Source organism: Ranitomeya variabilis, chromosome 2, assembly GCF_051348905.1.
Source record: "Ranitomeya variabilis isolate aRanVar5 chromosome 2, aRanVar5.hap1, whole genome shotgun sequence".
NCBI lineage: Eukaryota > Metazoa > Chordata > Amphibia > Anura > Dendrobatidae > Ranitomeya > Ranitomeya variabilis.
In genome coordinates, this window is record NC_135233.1 from 990082838 (window position 1) to 990103945 (window position 21108).

The window sequence follows — 21108 nt, forward strand, 5'->3', positions numbered from 1 at the left end:
TCTCCTAGTGTACCCTCACCTATCCCCTGTAGACTGTGAGCCCTCGCGGGCAGGGTCCTCTCTCCTCCTGTACTAGTGTGTGCCTTGTTTTACGCATGTTTATTGTACTTGTCTATATTTGCCCCATTCACATGTAAAGCGCTATGGAATAAATGGCGCTATTAAAATGTTTAATAATAATAATAGTTTGGGTACCATTTTGTATGTCTTAGTTTACTCTGTCTGAAAATAAACAGTATTAGTAAATGGATCCCTTTATCCAGGAGAATAAAGCTCACAGATCCCCACTGGAACATGTTGGGAATATTGTGAGTAGAGTTGAGCGAATATGTTTGGATTCGGTCGCTGAAACTGAATTTGCCATATTTGTGCCATATTGTTACCCTATTAGTGCTGAATGTATGCTTGATGATCGGTTCTGAACATATTTGGTCATTTCTACTCCCATTGACTCCAATGACATTCGGCTGTGTTCGGCGAATATTGCACAAACAATATTCGCAGCCGATCATAATCGGAACCAAATTTTGAAAAATTCGCTCAACTCTAAATGTGAGTTTTATGATCTGGTCCCCATAAGCAGAATACAGCCTGTACATCACCGAGGAGTCCTGAGATATCCTACTGAAGGTCTGGTCTAGAATCTAATGCCGGGTGCTACTACCTGGAGTTCAGCTCCACTTTCTCAGCATCCCACTGACTCTGCAGCTGAATCATCTGTCTCACTTTGTCTCGGAGCTGCTGCTCCAGGCGCGCTGTATGAAGAGATGCTCCAGCAGCATTTTGGGAAAGGCGGAGATTTGAATCCAAATTCAGGCAGGCTGTATGCATGCGACGTGAGCTACGGGAAATGTCTGTCTTCATTTCAGCAAGACCCCTGAAATATGCAAATAAATATTACACAAAAAATGAATTATATCAATACTTTAAAGGGTTATATAAAAAATATGATAACTTATTAGCCATTAGGGATCTGACCAATGGGACCCTCTGGGATCCTAAGAATGGAGTTCTGGAACAAGAGAACAAACAAGACTATACAGCCCATTCTTGAATGGAGCAGAAGTGTGCATGCATGCTCGACCTCCCCTCCATTTAATTTCCATGGGATTGCTGCAAATGGCAGATTCTTGTGCTCCGTTTTCTCCTGCAGTGGCATTGAGCATAGACACTTCTACTCCATTCAAGAAGGGGCATCAGAGCCCGATTCTTAGGATTGTGGTTGGCCAGAGCGGTCGGACCGCCAGCAATCAGTAAGTTATCACCTATTCTGTAGATACATCGACAATACTTTGGGAATAACCCTCTAATATCATGCTGTGTAAACTATATTCCACTGTCAGAAGGCTTCTCTCACACTATACACCTGTATGTTATTTATGTATGTCAGTGCAGCACGTTCTTTACCTCTCAGCCATAGAACGCGTATCCAGAAACTGATTGCGCAGTGCTGCTGTCTGCCGCCACAAGGTCAGGATGCTGTTCTGTTCATTTCCCAGATATGAAGTATAAGTCTGAAAACATAAAAACAAGAAAAAGTCAGAACCACTAATAATGCCCCACTTAAGGCTCCGTTCACACCAGTGTTTCCTAATTCCATTGTTCTGCTTGGTCATAGAAGCAGAATAATGATAATAATGGTAGTGCCAGATACTTCATATAATGGACATCATTGATGCTTGACAAGGCAAGGGTCAGAAGGCCATAGATTCCCTCATCCAAGTGAATCGGTCCGATAATGCAAATGACACTCTGATCAAGCTCTGAGCAGAGTTTCCTCTGAGTGTCAGCATAGTGTGACCAGATTCTCCCAGATGAGCGAAGCAGAACACACTGTGAGGAGAAGATGGAGAACATTTCTCCATTTTCTCCATTTCAAAGCAAAAGAAGTGACGTGAGACTTTTTTCACCAACAGATTCTGTCACTGAAAAAAATGTGCATCAGCACTGCCCTAATAAATAACACAAAAAATCGGATATCACTCGTCTGGTGTACAAAAGAGTTTTTGTAATGTGTCTGTTACATAAAAAATTATGCTTTTTTTATTTAAGTACAGTATTTTTGCTTAGCTCTATGGCAGAGGGTTATGTAAACTTTGCATGGTAGAAAGCTATGGTAGAACGTGTTACCACATTTATATAAGGTCTCGTGCAAACGAATATTGGTCGAAGGGTGATCTGAGAAATCATCAGATCGCACTCGGACCAATGTTGGTCTATGGGGACATGTACATTTCCAATATTTTCCTCGGACGGAGATTGAGAAAACAATCTCAGTATGCCCAAGTTTGATCTGATATTCGGAATGCACTCGTCCATACAAGTCAATGACTTTGTGGAAAACATCAGACTGAACTGGGATGATATCTGAATGCAGTCTGATTTTCACGGTTTGACAGAATGGAGAAGATGAAGACATTTTTCTTCTCTATCTTCTCCTCATGCAAGAGAATTGGATCGCATTGTGCTGACACCCTAATCAGAGTCTGATCAGAGTGTAATTTGCATAGTGACCCCGATTCCCTAGGATCAGAGAATAAACCCTTGTCTGCATCTGGCCTAAAGGCTATTTAAAATTGCTCAAAGTTTCAGCAAAAGTTTCATCGATGACATTAGTAAGGTTACTGCAGTTCACGGCTGCTGGATCTCAAGCGGCGCGAGAGCCGGAATGATGAGCAGTAACGTTACCACTCATCATTCTGGCTCTCGCGCTGCCCTCTGTGTGACCCGGCAGCCGTGAACTGCGGAAACCTTACTGACATCACCGCTGGTCACAGCAGACAGGTTCTCGCAGAGCACAGCATGAGAGACGGCATTGGCTACTGCTCATGTCTATGGAGCTTAGTTCTCTGAACGGGGCTCCGTAAACTGGACAAAGAAGATGGGGATTGTCGTGGGACCTCCATTTTTTGGATTACGGTGGACTGCTCTGGATTATTATTTTTTTTATATAAATGGGTGAAATAGGCAAATTGTCATGGAGTGATTTTTATAAATAAAAGACTTTTGTGTATGTGTGTTTATTTCTTTTGACTATTGGGTTAGTAACAGGGATGTCTGACAGACTAGGGCTCAGCAGCCCCGGGAGCGTCTACCCAGCAGCGCAGCGTCCACACGGCCCCTGGCAGCATCATCACTCAGCGCTCTTCACCCTGCGAGTACCTCGCCCTGTTACAAGCGCCTCCTTTTGCTCTCCACTGTTTCAGGCGCCCTGCGCTCCCGCTCCCAGGCTAGACACCCAGTGTGTGACCTCCACACACTACACACTAGTGTCCACACTGCCCCTGGCAGCAGCATCACTCAGCGCTCTTTACCCTGCGAGTATCTCGCTCTGCTATAAGCGTCTCTCTTTGTCCTTCATTGTCTCAGGCGCCCTGCGCTCCCGTTCCCAGGCTATACACCTAGTGTGTAACCCTCATACACTACTGTTGGTCTCCAGCTCTTACAACTATATCTGATGAAGGTCTCAGTTGTCGAGACCGAAAACGTTTATATGTTGATCTGGATGCACCAAAATAAAAAAATCTACTTTTGAACTTTGCTACAAATTTCTCCTGAGTGCCAAGTATATTTCTTACTAGACTAGGGCTTGATGTCAGCGCCAAAGCACCAGGGCAATCGGGAAGACTTAAGGTTAAGAGCCAGAATTGGCGCATCTAATACACTGTTTCTGGGGCGGCTGACGGCTGGTCTTATTAGGCTGGGAAGGGGCCAATGTCCATGGACCTTCCCAGCCTATTAATATCAGCCCACTGCTTAGCCTTTGATGGTTATTAAAAATAGGGTGACCCCACGTCATTTTTTTAGGGTCCCCCTTTTAAATAATCAGTAAAGGCTAAGCAAACAGCTGTTAGCTTATATTAATAGGCTGGGAAGTTCCCTGGTTATTGGGCCTTTTCCAGGCTAATAATATAAGCACGCAGCTGCGTGCTTTCCCTTATCTGGTTATTAAAAACTAGATGGTGGGCCGATTCTAACGCATCGGGTATTCTAGAATATGCATGTCCACGTAGTATATTGCCCAGTGACGTAGTATATTGCCCAGTTATGTAGCATATTGCCCAGTGACGTAGTATATTGCCCAGTGACGTAGTATATTGCCCAGTGACATAGTATATTGGCCAGTTACGTAGTATACAGCACAGAGCCACGTAGTATACTGCACAGCGACGTAGTATATTGCCCAGTTATGTAGTATATTGCCCAGTGACGTAGTATATTGCACAGCCACATAGTATATTGCCCAGTGACGTAGTATATTGCCCAGTTACGTAGTATACAGCACAGAGCCACGTAGTATATTGGCCAGTTACGCAGTATACAGCACAGAGCCACGTAGTATATTGCACAGTGACGTAGTATACAGCACAGAGCCACGTAGTATATTGCCCAGTTACGTAGTATATTGCCCAGTTACGTAGTATATTGCCCAGTGACGTAGTATATTGCCCAGCCACGTAGTATATTGCCCAGTTACATAGTATATTGCCCAGTGACGTAGTATACAGCACAGAGCCACGTAGTATATTGCACAGCGACGTAGTATATTGCCCAGCCACGTAGTATATTGCCCAGCCACGTAAGTCACAGGTTAAAAAATTAAAAATAAACATATACTCACCTTCCGAGGGTACCCTTGTAGTTCTGTCGCCTGTGTTCGGTTCAGGCGGCAGCTTCCAGACCGAGGGTGTGATGACGTCGCGGTCACATGACTGTGACGTCATGGCAGGTCCTTCTCGCGCAGGCGCGCAGGGGCTGTGATGATGTCGCGGTCACATGACCGTGACGTCATGGCAGGTCCTTGTCGCACACCAACCTTAGCACCGGAACCTGTCGCTAGCATGGACCGGTCACCGGAGCGTCGGAAAGGCGGCGGAAGGTGAGTATATAATGATTTTTTTTTTTTTTTTTAATTATTTTTTAACATTAGATGTTTTTACTATTGAGGCTGCATAGGCAGCCTCAATAGTAAAAACTTGGTCACACAGGGTTAATAGCGGCGGTAATGGAGTGAGTTACCCGCGGCATAACACGGTCCGTTACTGCCGGCATTAACCCTGTGTGAGCCGTGACTGCGGGGAGTATGGAGCGGGCGCTGGGCACTGACTGCAGGGGAGTAGAGAGGGACTAATCGGACTGTGCTCGTCGCTGATTGGTCGCGGCAGCCATGACAGGCAGCTGGCGAGACCAATCAGCGAATGAATATCCGTGACGGAAGTTGCCGACAGAAAGCCGGAAGTACCCCTTAGACAATTATATATATATAGATATGGGGAATCCCACACCTTTCTTTATCAATAATGTATTTGTTTAATAGGTTAAATAAAGCTAAACAACTTTTAGTGCCACACGAAAGGCACTAGGGTGCTAGTTTATTATATGTAGAGGGCTTGGGACATTAAATTTCTAACTGATATCTAACTATCTATCTATTGTATCCATCCGATCTACCTATTTGTCATGGAAAAATTAAAATCCATAAGGCATCTTTATGGAGGGGGCTTTCCCCTTCCCGCTCACACAGAATCTGCAAAAGAAGTAAGAGCTTACAATCTAAAACCCTTTTGGAAGTTGAACCACACTGAATATATGGTGTAGTGAGAGAAGCTAATTAAGATACAAAGAGCTAACCATTCAAGTTCCTCTTGAAGGTAGAGGCTCCTGTACCGAGGTAAAAATATATAAATTTCATGCGTTGGAATCGGTTGTATATTTACAATATGCTCACTGTGAGTTCTCCAAAAACCGGTCTATTAGTGGTAACAGCCGCAGCCTCCTCCGTTAATTGTCGGTCAATTGCATAATTGTCTTGAAAAATAGGGGGCTGCAGAGGGCTGTTAGTGACAAAAAGGTAACAGGGTAGGTGGGTTCAGCATGACCCCCCCCGACTGTGATCTTTGACAAATCGGTGGCAGCGGTGGGATCTGTGGGATCTCTCCTGTGTCATACTTTATACTACTCTATATTTCTATTCTAGCTATTGCAACGGTTCGGGCTGTAAATTTACTGTACTTGGCTATTTAACAATGTGTTGTGAGATCTTGTGATAGAATTAAATGGAAAATCACCTCTCTTTCTTTCCTCCACTCAGCCTCTTGCTTCTCCATCTCATCCTGTGATCTGTGCAGGTCGGTGGTCAGTTTCCTCATCTCCTCGCTCAATTTTTCATTTGTTAGCTTTAGCTGGTCCATCTGCTCCCGCAGGGTCATATTAACCTCCGCTAGGCTGTTGCTCCTGTAAAAATGTGGGCTCAAATTAGACATATATAACAGGTCCATCTAATGTGTGTACCATTTTTAGGCTATGTAATAAATTTGGATTTCTCCAACATGTAATGAGTACGTTAATATGTGGTTTATTTATTTCAGATTTGTTTCTGTCGGAAATTGTGTTCTACATACAATGGCATAGCGTGAGATGCCAGTTCCTGGGGAAAGGCAAGTATTTTGAACCCCCAAACCAGTAGAACATTAGCACTCCCTGAGTCCTTTCCACCAGTTCAGTATTGAATCCCTTATCCCCCAAACACGTGTATATTAAGAAAATATTGATGTGATTACAGTTTACCCTTGAACCCTTTAGATGCTTTATGATTTATTTATTTTTTATTTTAATACATTTTTTGTATATTTTTAATGTAATATTTTATTAGCCTAGCCCTAAACCCAACCTTATCCCTAATCCCAAACCTAGTCCTTATTTTAATCTTTAATCCTAGTTCTAATCCTAACCATAGTTTTAACCCTCACTGTAGTTTTAATCTTTCGTTCTAACTTTAGACCTAATCCTAGATCCTCACAGCGAACAAATAAGTGGCAAATGGTGGTGGTGTAAGACATGTTAATTGGTTTATTTCAAACATAAAGCAGAACCTGAACCTAGGCTTAACAGTGCCTAGGCCTATTGGCTAGGAGTAAGACTATCTCTCTGCCCCATCATCTGAAGGTAGGATTGCCAATCAGCTCTTTTTGCCCCTACTTGTAGCCAGCTGACTACTAGGGCAATCAACAGTGCCATAATTCCACCCTCCAAGACAAGAGTCAAAGTTGATCTGACTCCCTTTCAGTTACAGCCCCTTAAATGCCCCTATGGCTTTGACCACACACCAATTAGTTATTTCTCACTGTTAGACTCCAAATTGACAATGCCTCCGCATATCCAGGATCTATCACGAATGTAACCAGCAGCTTCTAAATAGATATCTAATACCTGATGAGGCTAATGCACTTACTTTAAAAATCCATATCAGAATGGCTTTATAATCCTGAAAACAAATTAGGATTTATACAGGATTATACAGATATTCTGACATTTACTTACAAAGTATAGCAGCCTCATTGAGTGTCAGACACAAACTGATTTATACCATGTATAGGTCATCAATATCATTAGCCTGGATAACTTCTTTACGTTTTTTGTATTTACATTGTTTGGGAGTAGCAGTGAGGTGTGAATTGCTTCTTACATGATTGCTCCTGGTCATACCTCTGCTGCTCTTCCTCCAGCCTTGTCATGGCGCTCTTCACCTCTGTGCTGTGATCCTTATCCATTCGGTGGAGAGTAGACTCTGCTGAATCTAGTTGTACCTTTAACTAATAAAAACACAGTAAAAATACTGTTAAACAGTAATCGTTCTAAAATATTTACCAAGATCGTAAGATTGACTCTAATGAACAATGTTCTCAAAATTAAAATAAACTTAAGGGTGCGCTCACATCTGCATTTAAACTCTTAGAGTGAAATGTGAGTAAACCTCGCATTACACTTTCTACAATGTCAGTCAATGAGGGAGAGCTCATCTGTGAGTTGGGATGAGGAAAAACTTGCAGCATGCTGCGTATGTCCATGTAAAACAGCCGAGACCCACCAATGAAAGTCAATGGGTGCAAGGAAAAAAATTGCACAGCACACAGGCCATGCACATCCATCTCATAGGAAACCCGACATTTCATCAACTAAGTGCAGTAAATTCACAGCGTGATCTGTCAGATTAGAACAGAATAGATATATAGATAGAATAAAAGAAAACAGTGGCGTCGGGGTCCCTCAGATTTTTCTTAATCAGCTGAGTGAAAGCCGACAGCAGGGGGCTGATGTTTATATTATAGTCTGGGAACGGGGTAATAAACACGGAGCTTCCCAAGCAATTAATATCAGCTCACAGCTGTTTACTTAACTTTTACTGGCTATAAACAAGGGGTGACCACCCCAAAAATGACGTGAGGTCCCTCCTATTTTTAATAATCAGCAAAGGCAAGGCAGACAGCTGCGAGCTGATATTGATAGCCTAAGAAAATGCCATGGATTTTGGCCCTCTCCCATACTAAGAACATCAGCCACGGCTCTTTCCATTTGCCCTGGTGCGGTGGCAAGTGGGGATATAATGTTTGAGTTGACGTCAGCATTGTAATGTCAGCTGATATCAAGCCCAGGGGATAGTAATGGAGACGCTATGAACTCCAGTCACCTTACTGACGTCAGCTCTCGGCACTGAAGCTGCGTTGTCACGCTCAGCTCAGTGTCTCTTGGATGCCGAGCTGAGAGGTCGCATTTTATGTCACCGCTCAGAAGTGCATCCAGATGTAGCTGAGTAGGGCTTGTCTTGGGACATATGGATTATCAGTGAACAGGTGATGATTTCTTTCTTTTTTTTATTTTATTTATAAATGAGTAAAAGAGGGTCAGGGTCTTTTTTGTTAAAATAAAAGACTTTGCTCTGTGTGTGTGTGTTTTTTAACTTAAACCAATGGGATTAGTAATGGGGGTGTCTTATAGCCATCTCTCCATTACTAACCTCTTTCCTTGTTATCAACTGATATTACAAAGCTGATCAACCCAAATATTATTACCACAATGCCACGGCACGAGGGCAAATGGGAAAAGCTGAGGCCAAGCGCCAGAATTGGAGCATCTAATTGATGCACCATTTCTGTGGTGGCTGAGGGTTGATGTTCTTAGTTTGAGAGGGGTCCAATATCCATGGCCCTTTACTAGGCTATTAATATTAGTCAGCAACATCTATCTTGCCTTTGCTGGTTATTAAATATAGGGGGACCCCTAGTTTTTATGAGGGTTCACCCCTTGTTAATAACCAAAAAAGGTTAAGTAGACAGCTATGAGATGATATTAATAGCCTGAGAAGCTCCATGTTTATTACCCCCCTTCCCAAACAATAAACATCAGCTCTCAGCTGTTGGCTTTCTCTCAACTGGTTAAAAAAATAAGAGGGACCCCACACCATTTATCCAATGAACTTCTTTTACTTCAGTGATGGCACTGCAAGCGTGATAAAGTTCTCACTCTCGCTGTGCCATCAAAAAGGTCATCGGAGTTGAGAGCCAATGAACTCTTTTCATCTCAATTATGTCAGCGCAAGCGCGGTGGGAAAAGTTCTAATAGCGTTCGTGCTGATGTCATTGAGTTGAACTGAGTTCATTGGTTCTGAAAGGAGGTGAAAGGAGTTCCTCGGATATGAACTCCGGTATACTTTATTACATCACCACAAGTCAATGAGATGAGCAAGCATGGGCAGCTCAGTATCTTTACTGGATGGTAGGCTATATAGTCACATCATGCAACAATGCAGTCTGCCATCTAAATGTAGCAGAGCTAGACGTGTCACGGGACAAATGGATTATTATCTTCACGCTGGAGACAGGTGAGGATAATGTTGCTTTAATTATTTTTTTACAGGTTACATAGGCTTCAATGGATTGGGCGTAAGGTGAGTATAAGTGTTTTTGGTTAATTTAGAGTCAATAAAAGAGTCTGTCATTTGTTCAAATAAAGGACTTTATGCTGGGTGTTAATTTTTTGGCAATTTGACTATGGGTTAAATAATGGGGATGTCTTATAAATGCCTTTCCATTACTAACCCCTGGGCTTGATGTCACCTGACAATACAAAGGTGACATCAAACCCACAAATATTAAACCCACTTGCCACCACTAAAGGGCAAGTGGGAAGAGCTGGGCAAAGCGCCAGAGTTGCTGCATTTAATAGATGCACATTTTCTGTGCAGCTGTGGACTTCTATTTTTAGGCTGGGGGAGACCTATATCCATGGCCCCTTACCAGACTGAGAATACAAACCCCAGCTGTCTGCTTTAGTTTGGCTGGTTATCAAAAGTGTGGAGGGACCCCACATTGTTTTTTTTTTTAAATTATCTATTTAAATAACTTTAAAAAAAATGGAGTGGGCACCCCTCTACCCCTTGCTGAAGCTGACAGCTGAGGGTTGCAGCCCCCAGCTGTGAGTTTTGCCTGGCTAGTTATCAAGAAAACAGGGGAACTCAAGTCAGTTTTTTAACCCCTTAATGACAGCCAATACGTCTTTTAACTGACCTGAGATATAATAGAATAGCATCCCCATACAGGTGACAATCCTGCCGCTGTCCGTTGTGCACTATAGCTGACAACTTGTTTTATCAGCCACGATCAGTATTTGCACCTTCCAAATCTGTTTAACCCCTTAGATGCTGCTGTCAATAGTGACTACATGACTACATCATTATAAATGGTTAACAGAGTGTGGGGGCTTCCTCTTTATCCAAACTGGTGCCCTCAGATCATGATTTTGGGGTCCTGATGATTGCCATGGCAATTCACGTCCAAATAGCGGCCTTAGAGTCTGACGGCTGTTGTAACCTGTTCAGAAGTTAGAGGCATTTAGGTGGTAAAAATACACATTTGCATTTCTGTCATGCAACTTTGCATTAATTCCTGTAAAGCACCTGAAGGGTTAATAAACTACCTGACAGCAATTTTCAATATGTCTAGGGGTGCTGTTTTTAAAATGGTTCACGTTTGGGGTTTCCCAATATATGGGACCCCTAAAGTCACTTCAAACATGGATAAGTCCCTAAAAAAATAAATTTTGTAAATTTCCTTGAAAAAATGAAAAATTGCTGCTACATTTTTAAACCTCCTAAAATGCTAACAAAATAAAAGAACATTTTACAAATGGTGCTGATGTAAAGCAGGCATGTGGGAAATGTTATTTATTAATGGTTTGCTGTGGTATGACCATCTGGATTAAAGGGATAATCATTAAAATTTAGAAAATTGCTAATTTTTTAACATTTTTCTCAAATTCTTGATATTTTTTATAAATAAACACAAAACATATTGACCTAAATTTACCATTATCATAAAGTATAATGTGTCACGAAAAAAACAATCTCAAAATCACTTGGATTTGTTGAAGCATTGCAGAGTTATTACCACATAAAGTGACACTGGTCAGATTTCAAAAATTTGGCTCTGTCACTAAGGGGTTAAATTATTTATTTATTTAAAGTCTCATCGTGCAGCGCTGAGCTCAGAGAGTTCACTGCACTCACAGTGCTATGCAGTGAACTCTCTGAGCTCAGCGCTGCACTATGAGACTTTCTCACTGTACTAGCAGGGATCTCACCGAGGTCACCGCAGTCCAGCCCTGCTGGGAATGCAGCCTTAGTCACCAGCAGCAAACTCAATGACATCACCGCTAGTCACTGATGCTGCACTCGCAGCAGCTCATTCCCCAATGGTTCTTAGCCTGGATAGTCGCATGTTGCCACCATCCAGGTTGAAAAATGTTTATCGCCCAGACATGGATTACGGTGTGGGATAGATGGGCGGATGGACAGACAGGTGAGGGATATTATTATTTTTTTTTTATTTTTGTTTTACTACAGGAGACAAGCGCTTCAATGGAATGGGCGTTAGGTGAGTATAACTGTGTCTGTTATTTTTAACTAAAAAAGTAAAAGTGTTTTGTTTTATTTCAAATAAAACACTTTATTCTGGCCCTGTCTTTATTTACCATATAACTATAGGATTAGTAATGGATTGGTGTTGTATAGACGCCTCTCCATTAGTAATCCATGAACTTGATGTCACCTGATAATACAAAGGTGACTTCAACCCCACAAGTATGAACCCCACTTGCCACCGCTACACGGCAAGTGGGAAGAGTCGGGCAAAGCTTTAGAATTGGTGCATCTAATAGATGTGCCTTTTCTGGGTGGCTACCGGCTGCTATATTTAGGTTGGGGAGGCTAATATCCATGGCTCCTTACCAGCCTGAGACTACCAGCCTCCTGCTGTCTGCATTAGTTTGGCTGGTTGTCAAAAATGGGGAGGATCCCACACCAGTTTTTTAAAATTATTTATTTATTTAAATAATTAAAAAATACGACGTGGGGACCCCTGTATTCTTGATAACCAGCCTTGCTGAAGCTCACAGCTGAGGGTTGCAGCCCCCAGTTGTCAGTTTGCCTGGCTGGTTATCAAAAATACAGGAGAACCCATGTTTTTTTTTTTAATTATTTATTTACTCACTGTTATTAAAAAAAAAAAAAAACACCAAATGATATCCCTTATTAGGTCATGAAGGGTGCCATAACTAGAAACCAAAAGAAAAACCTTCACTGAGAGACCAAATGTATTAATAAAATGTAACAAAGTTTATTGAAGAAAAACATACATAGATATAAAAACATGATAATGGCCACCAGTGCAGGAGAAAAAGAGGTGGGACAACACGGATACAACTCAACAATGGTATATATAATAGTAATATGAACACTGTTATTATGCAGCCTGAGGCAATGTATATAAAATATAGAACCGTGTGGTACAAATGCTATTATAGCATTGCCCAGGATGATTTATTCATAGTGAATATCTGTACACAAAATACATCTTAGGAAGATAATAAAGTGCTAACGTGCATTAAGTGCAAATGCTGCATCAAAATTAAATTGTACCAGTGCAAGTGGAACCCCTGGACGAAGCATTTCCGTGCGAAACGCGCGTCGGGTGTGGTGGGTTCCGGGTCCGCTCCAGTGGTAATTATACCTATATACTGCTAGTTTATTTATGCTCATAGTATGTACACTGTATATTTTCTTCTGTGTTAGATGTGTTAGCCCAGGGTATAGTACCTTCTTTATATGTGCACTACATTGCACTGGTACAATTTAATTTTGATGCAGCATTTGCACTTAATGCACGTTAGCACTTTATTATCTTCCTAAGATGTATTTTGTGTACAGATATTCACTATGAATAAATCATCCTGGGCAATGCTATAATAGCATTTGTACCACACGGTTCTATATTTTATATACATTGCCTCAGGCTGCATAATAACAGTGTTCATATTACTATTATATATACCATTGTTGAGTTGTATCCGTGTTGTCCCACCTCTTTTTCTCCTACTCACTGTTATTAGTTGCAGCAGGCGACGGCTGATGGGAGTAGTGTAGCGCCCCCACTGCCGCAGGGCCGAGGGGTACCCGGTACCGGGCCTCTGAGTCTCTGCTCTGGGGTTGTCACGGTGGCTAGACCCGGTCCGTGACCCTGCTGAGGGGCGTACAGTGATAGATGTAGATGGTGATGTTGCGGTGCAGTGTAGGTTGTAGTAAATAACGAGGACACCAGGTTGCAGTCTCTTTACCTCTTTACTGAAGATCTCTGGGTCCTCAGTCCGGAATCCGGATAACCAGGCTGCGCAAGTCCGGCCGGTCCAATGGCACCTCCAGAGTTCTCTTAACAGGTGGAAATCTGTGCCTTCCTTCTAGCGCTAGGTGTTGCGGTCCTTCCCTGCTGTGCTTACGGAAAGTCCCCACAACTGTTGTGTCTGTTTCTTAAGTTCCCTCACAACTCGATTAGGTGATGTTCTGCTAATCCTCCGTCCCTCCCTGATGTTACGGTTAGGACGGCACCCGTATGACGGGTAGGCTCGGAGCTCTTCCGGGACCCTAGAGTCGCCCCTCTCCACAAGTTGCCCCCCAAGACTGCATAGGTGATTTAGGTGAGACAGCCCGCCTTAGACTGACTGTCCTGCCGTTGGTTTAGAGTATTGCCTGAAGCTGAATATTGTAATACTCCCTCGGCGTTCCGGCCGCCGGTTGTGCGCCTCAGTAGGATGTTGCCTCGGTCTCACAGCACGACTCCTACTGGTATTCTCCTTCTTGCTTTGATCTCGTTTCTCACTCAGCACAATCTATCTCGCTTCCAATCCCTCCTTGGGCACCACCGCTATGCTGAGCAGGCACGGTCCCGTTACGTTCGCTCAAGTTGCCAGGCCTCTGTCAGGATCCCACCCCTGACAGGGACCCTACCGAATCTTCTCCCACAACACCCTCTGCCACAAGGTGTTGCCTGGTTCCAACCCAGTCAGCTTTCTGTCCTAACTTCCTGCCTGACCCCCAGTTTTACCAGTATGTGAGGAGTGGCCTAATGAATAGAACCCTTAGCTCCCCCTGGAGGCCCGACGGTGAAATGTATTGGTGTCTGTGATACCTGTTCAGATGAACTCCTTCAGTGCCATCAGACGTACCATAGCTCCCCTTAGTGGCGGAGCCACAGTACTGCAACGACCAGGACTCTGGGGCGCTGCACTAGTAGTCCCATCAGCCGACACCAATGAGGAGAAGTAAACTATTTTACCTCCGATCATAGCTGCTGGAACCATGGCTGTCTGACCGGCGGTGATGATTTTTCAGCTGATAAGAAGTGTTTGCCGTGCTGTCATGTGCATGACAAACACCTGATGTTTGGGGGGTCAAACCTTAACAGATGTTTGGTACGGACGTTGAATTTTACAGTTCGGGTTCACCCATCTCATTTTTTTGGGCAGTGTATATATATATATATATATATATATATATATATATATATATACTGCTCAAAAAATTAAAGGGAACACTAAAACCCCACATGCTGGATATCACTGAATGAAATATTCCAGTTGTAAATCTTTATTCATTACATAGCGGAATGTGTTGAGAACAGTAAAACTTAAAAATTATCAATGTAAATCACAACTAATATCCCTCGGAGGTCTGGAGTTGGAATGATGCTCAAAATCAAAGTGGAAAATGAAGCTACAGGCTGATCCAACTTCAGTGGAAATGCCTCAAGACAAGGAAATGATGCTCAGTAGTGTGTGTGGCCTCCACGTGCCTGTATGACCTCCCTAGAATGCCTGGGCATGCTCCTGATGAGGCAGCGGATGGTCTCCTGAGGGATCTCCTCCCATACCTGGACTAAAGCATCCACCAACTCCTGGACAGTCTGTTGTGCAATGTGACGTTGGTGGATTGTGCGAGACATGATGTCCCAGATGTGTTCAATCAGATTCAGGTCTGGGGAATGGGCGGGCCAGTCCATAGCTTCAATGCCTTCATCTTGCAGGAACTGCTGACACACTCCAGCCACATGAGGTCTGGCATTGTCCTGCATTAGGAGGAACCCAGGGCCAACTGCGCCAGCATATGGTCTCACGAGGGGTCTGAGGATCTCATCTTGGTACCTAATGGCAGTCAGGCTACCTCTGGCGAGCACATGGAGGACTGTGCGGCCCTCCAAAGAAATGCCACCCCACACCATTACTTACCCACTGCCAAAACGGTCATGCTGAAAGATGTTGCAGGCAGCAGATCACTCTCCACGGCGTCTCCAGACTGTGTCACGTCTGTCACATGTGCTCAGTGCTTTCATCTGTGAAGAGCACAGGGCGCCAGTGGTGAATTTGCCAATCCTGGTGTGCTGTGGCAAATGCCAAGCGTCCCGCAATGTTTTGGGTTGTGAGCACAACCCCATCTGTGGATGTCGTGCACTCAGACGATTCTCATGGAGTCGGTTTCTAACCGTTTGTGCAGACACATGCACATTTGTGGCCTGCTGGCGGTCATTTTGCAGAGCTCTGGCAGTGCTCCTCCTGTTCCTCCTTGCACAAAGGCTGAGGTAGCGGCCCTGCTGCTGGGTTTTTGCCCTCCTACGGCCCCATCCACATCTCCTGGTGTACTGGCCTGTCTCCTGGTAGCACCTCCATCCTCTGGACACTACGCTGACAGACACAGCAAACCTTCTTGCCACAGCACGCATTGATGTGCCATCCTGGATGAGCTGCACTACCTGAGCCACTTGTGTGGGTTGTGGGAGTCCATCTCATGCTACCACGAGTGTGAAAGCACAACCAACATTCAAAAGTGACCAAAACATCAGTCAGAAAGCATTGGTACTGACATGTGGTCTGTGGTCCCCACCTGCAGAACCACTCCTTTATTGAGTGTGTCTTGATAATTGCCAATAATTTCCATCTGTTGTCTATTCCATTTGCACAACAGGATGTGAAATTGATTGTCAAACAGTGTTGCTTCCTAGGTGGACAGTTTGATTTCACAGAAGTTTGATTTACTTGGAGTTATATTCTGTTGTTTAAGTGTTCCCTTTATTTTTTTCAGCAATGTACCGTATGTATATATAGTATACATACATATGTGTGTGTTCAGAAGTGAATATATGCATATGGTTAGGGGATAATGGCAGACTCACATTGACATCTTTTGACTAAATTCAGTAATACTTTACAATTGTTGAGCATATCTTTTCTATCACTTTATGTAATATTGCATTATGTGTATAGACCAGAATGCATTCAGCGTGACAAATATACAACAATGGAAGACATCTGGAAGGGGGCAAATACTTTGTTTTTCACAACACAGTATGTGCTACAGTAAAAACATATTAAGGATCTGGTGACAGATAGTTTTTAAACCTATTACCGGTAATTAACTTTGTCTGGAGTGGAAAGGCCTTTAAATACCTGTTTGTGCCAACATGCTGCAAACTGAAAATTCTTTACTTGAAAACACCTTGGAAGATTTTTATTTTTTTTGCTGCCAAAAAACACAAGTTGAGCGCACCTGTAGCCTAGCGGTGGGAGTCAGGTATTCAAACTGAATACACAATACAAGAGAAGACAAAAGATGGAAGGCCTCAGTCACCGCAGGTGCTCGGTGGAAAAGGCGAGATAGGATTTAAGCAAAGTCATTGATGTTTCTGCAGCTGGCGGAGCAGGATCGCAGTGCCAGAGACGTTTAAGTGTAATCGTAAACATAGTTTTAACCTGGTAATTGACAGGTTGAGAAACCTATTCAGACTTGCTTAGCACAATATTGCTAAATATTTTTCGCATTCCTAACATTTTGCAAACATAAGCTCAGCAATCTCCGTGGAACAGGCTCATCGTACAATATTCTCTTGCACCTCTCACTGATACCCTAATCCTACAGCTGACGATAGGAATAGCTGCTTCATTGTTGTCAGAACAGGAAATGGCTATGTTTACAAATACACAATCGTTACGATTCATGCACAAGGCCGTATTACAGCTCTATGGAAGAGCCAGATATAGCGCCAAAGATGGGATAGGATCCTGTTCTAGGAGACCAAGAAAACAGTTTCCACGGAAAGGCATTCTTGAATCCTGTGCACTGGATCCAATCCTGTTCTTACTCCACTAAATGTAATGCCAAAGTCGGTCACATATACGAGCCCTCATCTGAACTGTATGACTTTCAGTCCCAAAAAAAATGAACAGAGCAGGGGTATGCATGTGGGGCCTCTTTCTAATGGAGAATTTCAGAGTCCAATAATTGGGACTGTTTATTACAGTGGGTCACATTCCTTTGTTGATCAGTGATAACTTGCCCCAAAAAACTTTTAAAGAACACTCCCAACAAAGTTTTTATGGTCTTAGCATATTGCATTCATCATATTATATAGTACTATGATCTTACAATTGCTTATTTTGCTTTTCTACCCAGCTAATTCTTCTCTTTTCTCTGCTCTATGTAGAAATAGGAAGTCTCTTGTTCCTGCATGTCTCATTCCCCTCTTCAACTCCCGACCCAGATGTTCCGCTCCTGCCCCCTGTCCAGTGTCAGACCTGGGTGCAAGGGCCCATCAGTAACAAACTCCAGCGCCCCACTTTTCAACTACATGCAAATGTGACATTATTCTGAAACACATATTTATAAAAATAATTAGCTGGGTAGATTTTTAAATGAATAAGATGCTGCCTTTGTCTGTACATAATGATTGAAACATATTGTGCCAAGTACTGCTCTTATAAAAGGGTAGGGGTAGTGGCTCACTCTTACACAGGGGCCCACCAGAGGATTCTCCTGTTTTCCTGTTGGCCAGTCCAAGCCTGTGGGCCCTACCATAGACTTTTGCAGTTACCCATGACTTGTACCGAGAAAATTGACCTCCTGTTTCTACATAGAGCTTAGAAGGATTCAGCTAGTCAGTTTTTAATCATGTGATGTCATAGGCCATGTTCACACGTTGAGAATTTGGCCAGTATTTGACAACAATATTTGTAAGCAAAAAACCAGAAGTGGGTGAACAATGATCCTCTGATCTTTCCACTCCTGGACTTGACTTATAAATACTGATGTAAAATACTGACCAAATACTGAACGTGTGAATGTGGCCATAGACCTAATGGAAAACAGAAAAATGAACTGGCAAAATGAACAATTGTATGAATACAGTGATATATAATATGATGACTGCATAATATTAAGAGGATAAAAAGTTTGATGGGAGTGCTTCTTAAAGCTCTATTATAATCATTGTTGTTTTGTACATTATTCTGTATTCCCAATTGTGAACTATCAAAAGTGGACAGTTTTTGCTCTTAATTTATTCCTGCTGCTCCCCTAAGTATTATCTACTATATAATTGTCTAAGGGTCACTTCCGTCTTTCTGTCTGTCCGTCTGTCTGTCTGTCACGGATATTCATTGGTCGCGGCCTCTGTCTGTCATGGACATCGAAGTCGCTGATTGGTCGTGGCAAAACGCCCACGACCATTGCCACGACCAATCAGCGACGGCCATAGTCTGGCAGCGAAATGGCCGCTGCTTTACTGCCATGCAGTCAGCACTGAGCGCTCACACAGGGTTAATGCCAGCATTAACGGACCATGGTGTAACACACTCCGAATAACGCAGCTATTAACCCTGTGTGACTAACTTTTTACTATTGATGCTGCGTATGCAGCATCAATAGTAAAAAGATCTAATGTTACAAATAATAATAAAAAAAAGGTTATTCTCACCATCCGACGTCGCGCGCTGTCCTCGGCAGTGCAAGCGGCAGGTTCCGGTGCCAAGGATGCTATGCGAGAAGGACCTGCCATGACATCACGGTCATGTGACCGCGACGTCATCACAGGTCCTGCGCTCATACCAACCCTGGGACCGGAAGCTGCCGCGTGCACCGCACACAGGCGCCAGGACTTCAAGAGGCCTTCGGAAGGTGAGTATATGTTTATTTTTTATTTTAAGTCTTTTTTAACCACGCATATAGTGCCCGCATTGCTATATACTACGTGGGCTGTGTTACATAATGCGTGGGCTCTGTTATATAATACATCTCTGTGCTATATACTATGTAGCTGGGCAATATACAACGTGACTGTGCAATATACAACGTGACTGTCCAATATACTACGTGCTCTGTGTTATATACTACGTAGCTGTGCAATATACTATGTGGCTGTGTCGGTTCTGTTATATACTACGTCGACTGTGCAATATACTACGTGGCTCTGTTATATACTACGTGGCTCTGTTATATACTACGTGGCTGTGCAATATACTACGTAGCTATGCAATATACTACGTGCCTCTACAATATACTACGTGGCTATGTTGTATACTACGTGGCTCTGCTATATACTATGTCGCTGACCAATATACTACATAGCTGTGCAATATACTACGTAGCTGGGCAATACACTACGTGACTGTGTTATATACTACGTGGCTGTGCAATATACTACGTGCCTGTGCAATATACTACGTGGCTCTACAATATACTACGTGGCTATGTTATATACTACGAGGCTCTACAATATACTACGTGGCTATGCTATATATGCTACGTGGCTCTGCTATATACTACGTGGCTGACCAATATACTACATACCTGTGCAATACACTACGTGGCTATGTTATATACTATGTGGCTGTGTTACATACTACGTAGCTCTGTTATATACTACGTAGCTATGTTATATACTATGTCGGTTGTGTTCTATACTACATCACTGTGCAATATAGTATGTAGCCTGTGCTATATACTACCTACATATTCTAGAATATCCGATACGTTAGAATCGTGCCACCATCTATTAGATATACAATTTGGGGATTTTGGGTACTCACCGTAAAATCTTTTTCTCTGAACCTTAATTGGAGGACACAGGAGACCAAGGGTGTGTGCTGCTGCCACTAGGAGGCTGCCACTAGGCAAAAAAGTTGTCTCCTCAGCAGCAGGTTACACCTACCGACTGTCACAAAGCTAATCAGTTAGTGAGAAAGCAGTAAAAGAAGCAACAAATAAAAGAGTAGACCAACAAAGCCATAGAAAGGAAGGGTGCTGTGCTCCCCAATGAAGGAGCACACAGCACTCTCCCTATTGCTTCATTGGGGGACACAGGAAACCATGGGACATCTAAAAGCAGTCTCAAGGGTGGAAGAAGAAATCAAAACCAGAAGAAAACAAATATAGGTTATGTTCACACGTTGCATTTTTGTAGCGTTTTTTTAATGCAAATTTTAAGGTGCGTTTTACAGTACCAGCAAAGTCTATGAGATTTCAGAAATCTCATACACATACATTGGTTTTCTTTTCCTGACTGATTTGTAAAACTGTTGCATTTTTCCAGACTGCAGCATGTCATTTCTTTCAGTGTTTTTGCAGCGTTTTTTCACCCATAAGAAACAATGAGTAAGTGCAAAAACACAAAAAAATCCAAAGGAAGCTAACTCATGCTTTTTTTGGGCCACTAAACTTTATCAACATGCACAAGAGACAACAAAAACATAGCAATAAGAATTCAGCAAAAAAGCAGCAAAAACTCAGAAAAAACATGCATTTCGTAAGCAGCTTCTTTACTGCCAAGACAGCTTGTTTTGCCTGCACAAAAATACACAGAGAAAAAAAATACGAGGTGTGAACATAGAAGTAGGTAAATTGTTATGATCTGGTGGCCTAAGAGCAGCATGAGACGTACTCTGGAGAAGGTGGTACCTGTACTGACCGCAGACCCTGAACTTAACACCGCAACTAGAAGTAGCCGTGGAATGTACCTAGCAGTCCCTGGACATCTCGACACAGCCGGAGGACTAATTACCCCTAGAGATAGAAAAGGGAAAACTATCTTGCCTCAGAGAAAATTCCCAAAGGATAGGCAGCCCCCCACAAATATTGACTGTGAGAGGAGAGGGAAAAAACATACACAGACTGAAATC

The 21108-nt window shown here is 42.9% G+C and overlaps 1 protein-coding gene across 2 annotated transcripts in view; it reads right to left on the reverse strand.

The window, feature by feature from the left end:
- The window catches only part of LOC143808409 (uncharacterized), a 192811-nt gene that overhangs the window by 94711 nt on the left and 76992 nt on the right, over positions 1 to 21108 (reverse strand). For both annotated transcript variants that reach the window (XM_077291027.1, XM_077291026.1), the window contains exons 6-9: positions 7486 to 7592; positions 6069 to 6234; positions 1408 to 1514; positions 665 to 877 (exon numbers count right to left, since the gene is read on the reverse strand). In XM_077291027.1, the coding sequence (XP_077147142.1) occupies positions 665 to 877; positions 1408 to 1514; positions 6069 to 6234; positions 7486 to 7592 (593 nt within the window). The remainder of the gene's footprint in view (positions 1 to 664; positions 878 to 1407; positions 1515 to 6068; positions 6235 to 7485; positions 7593 to 21108) is intronic.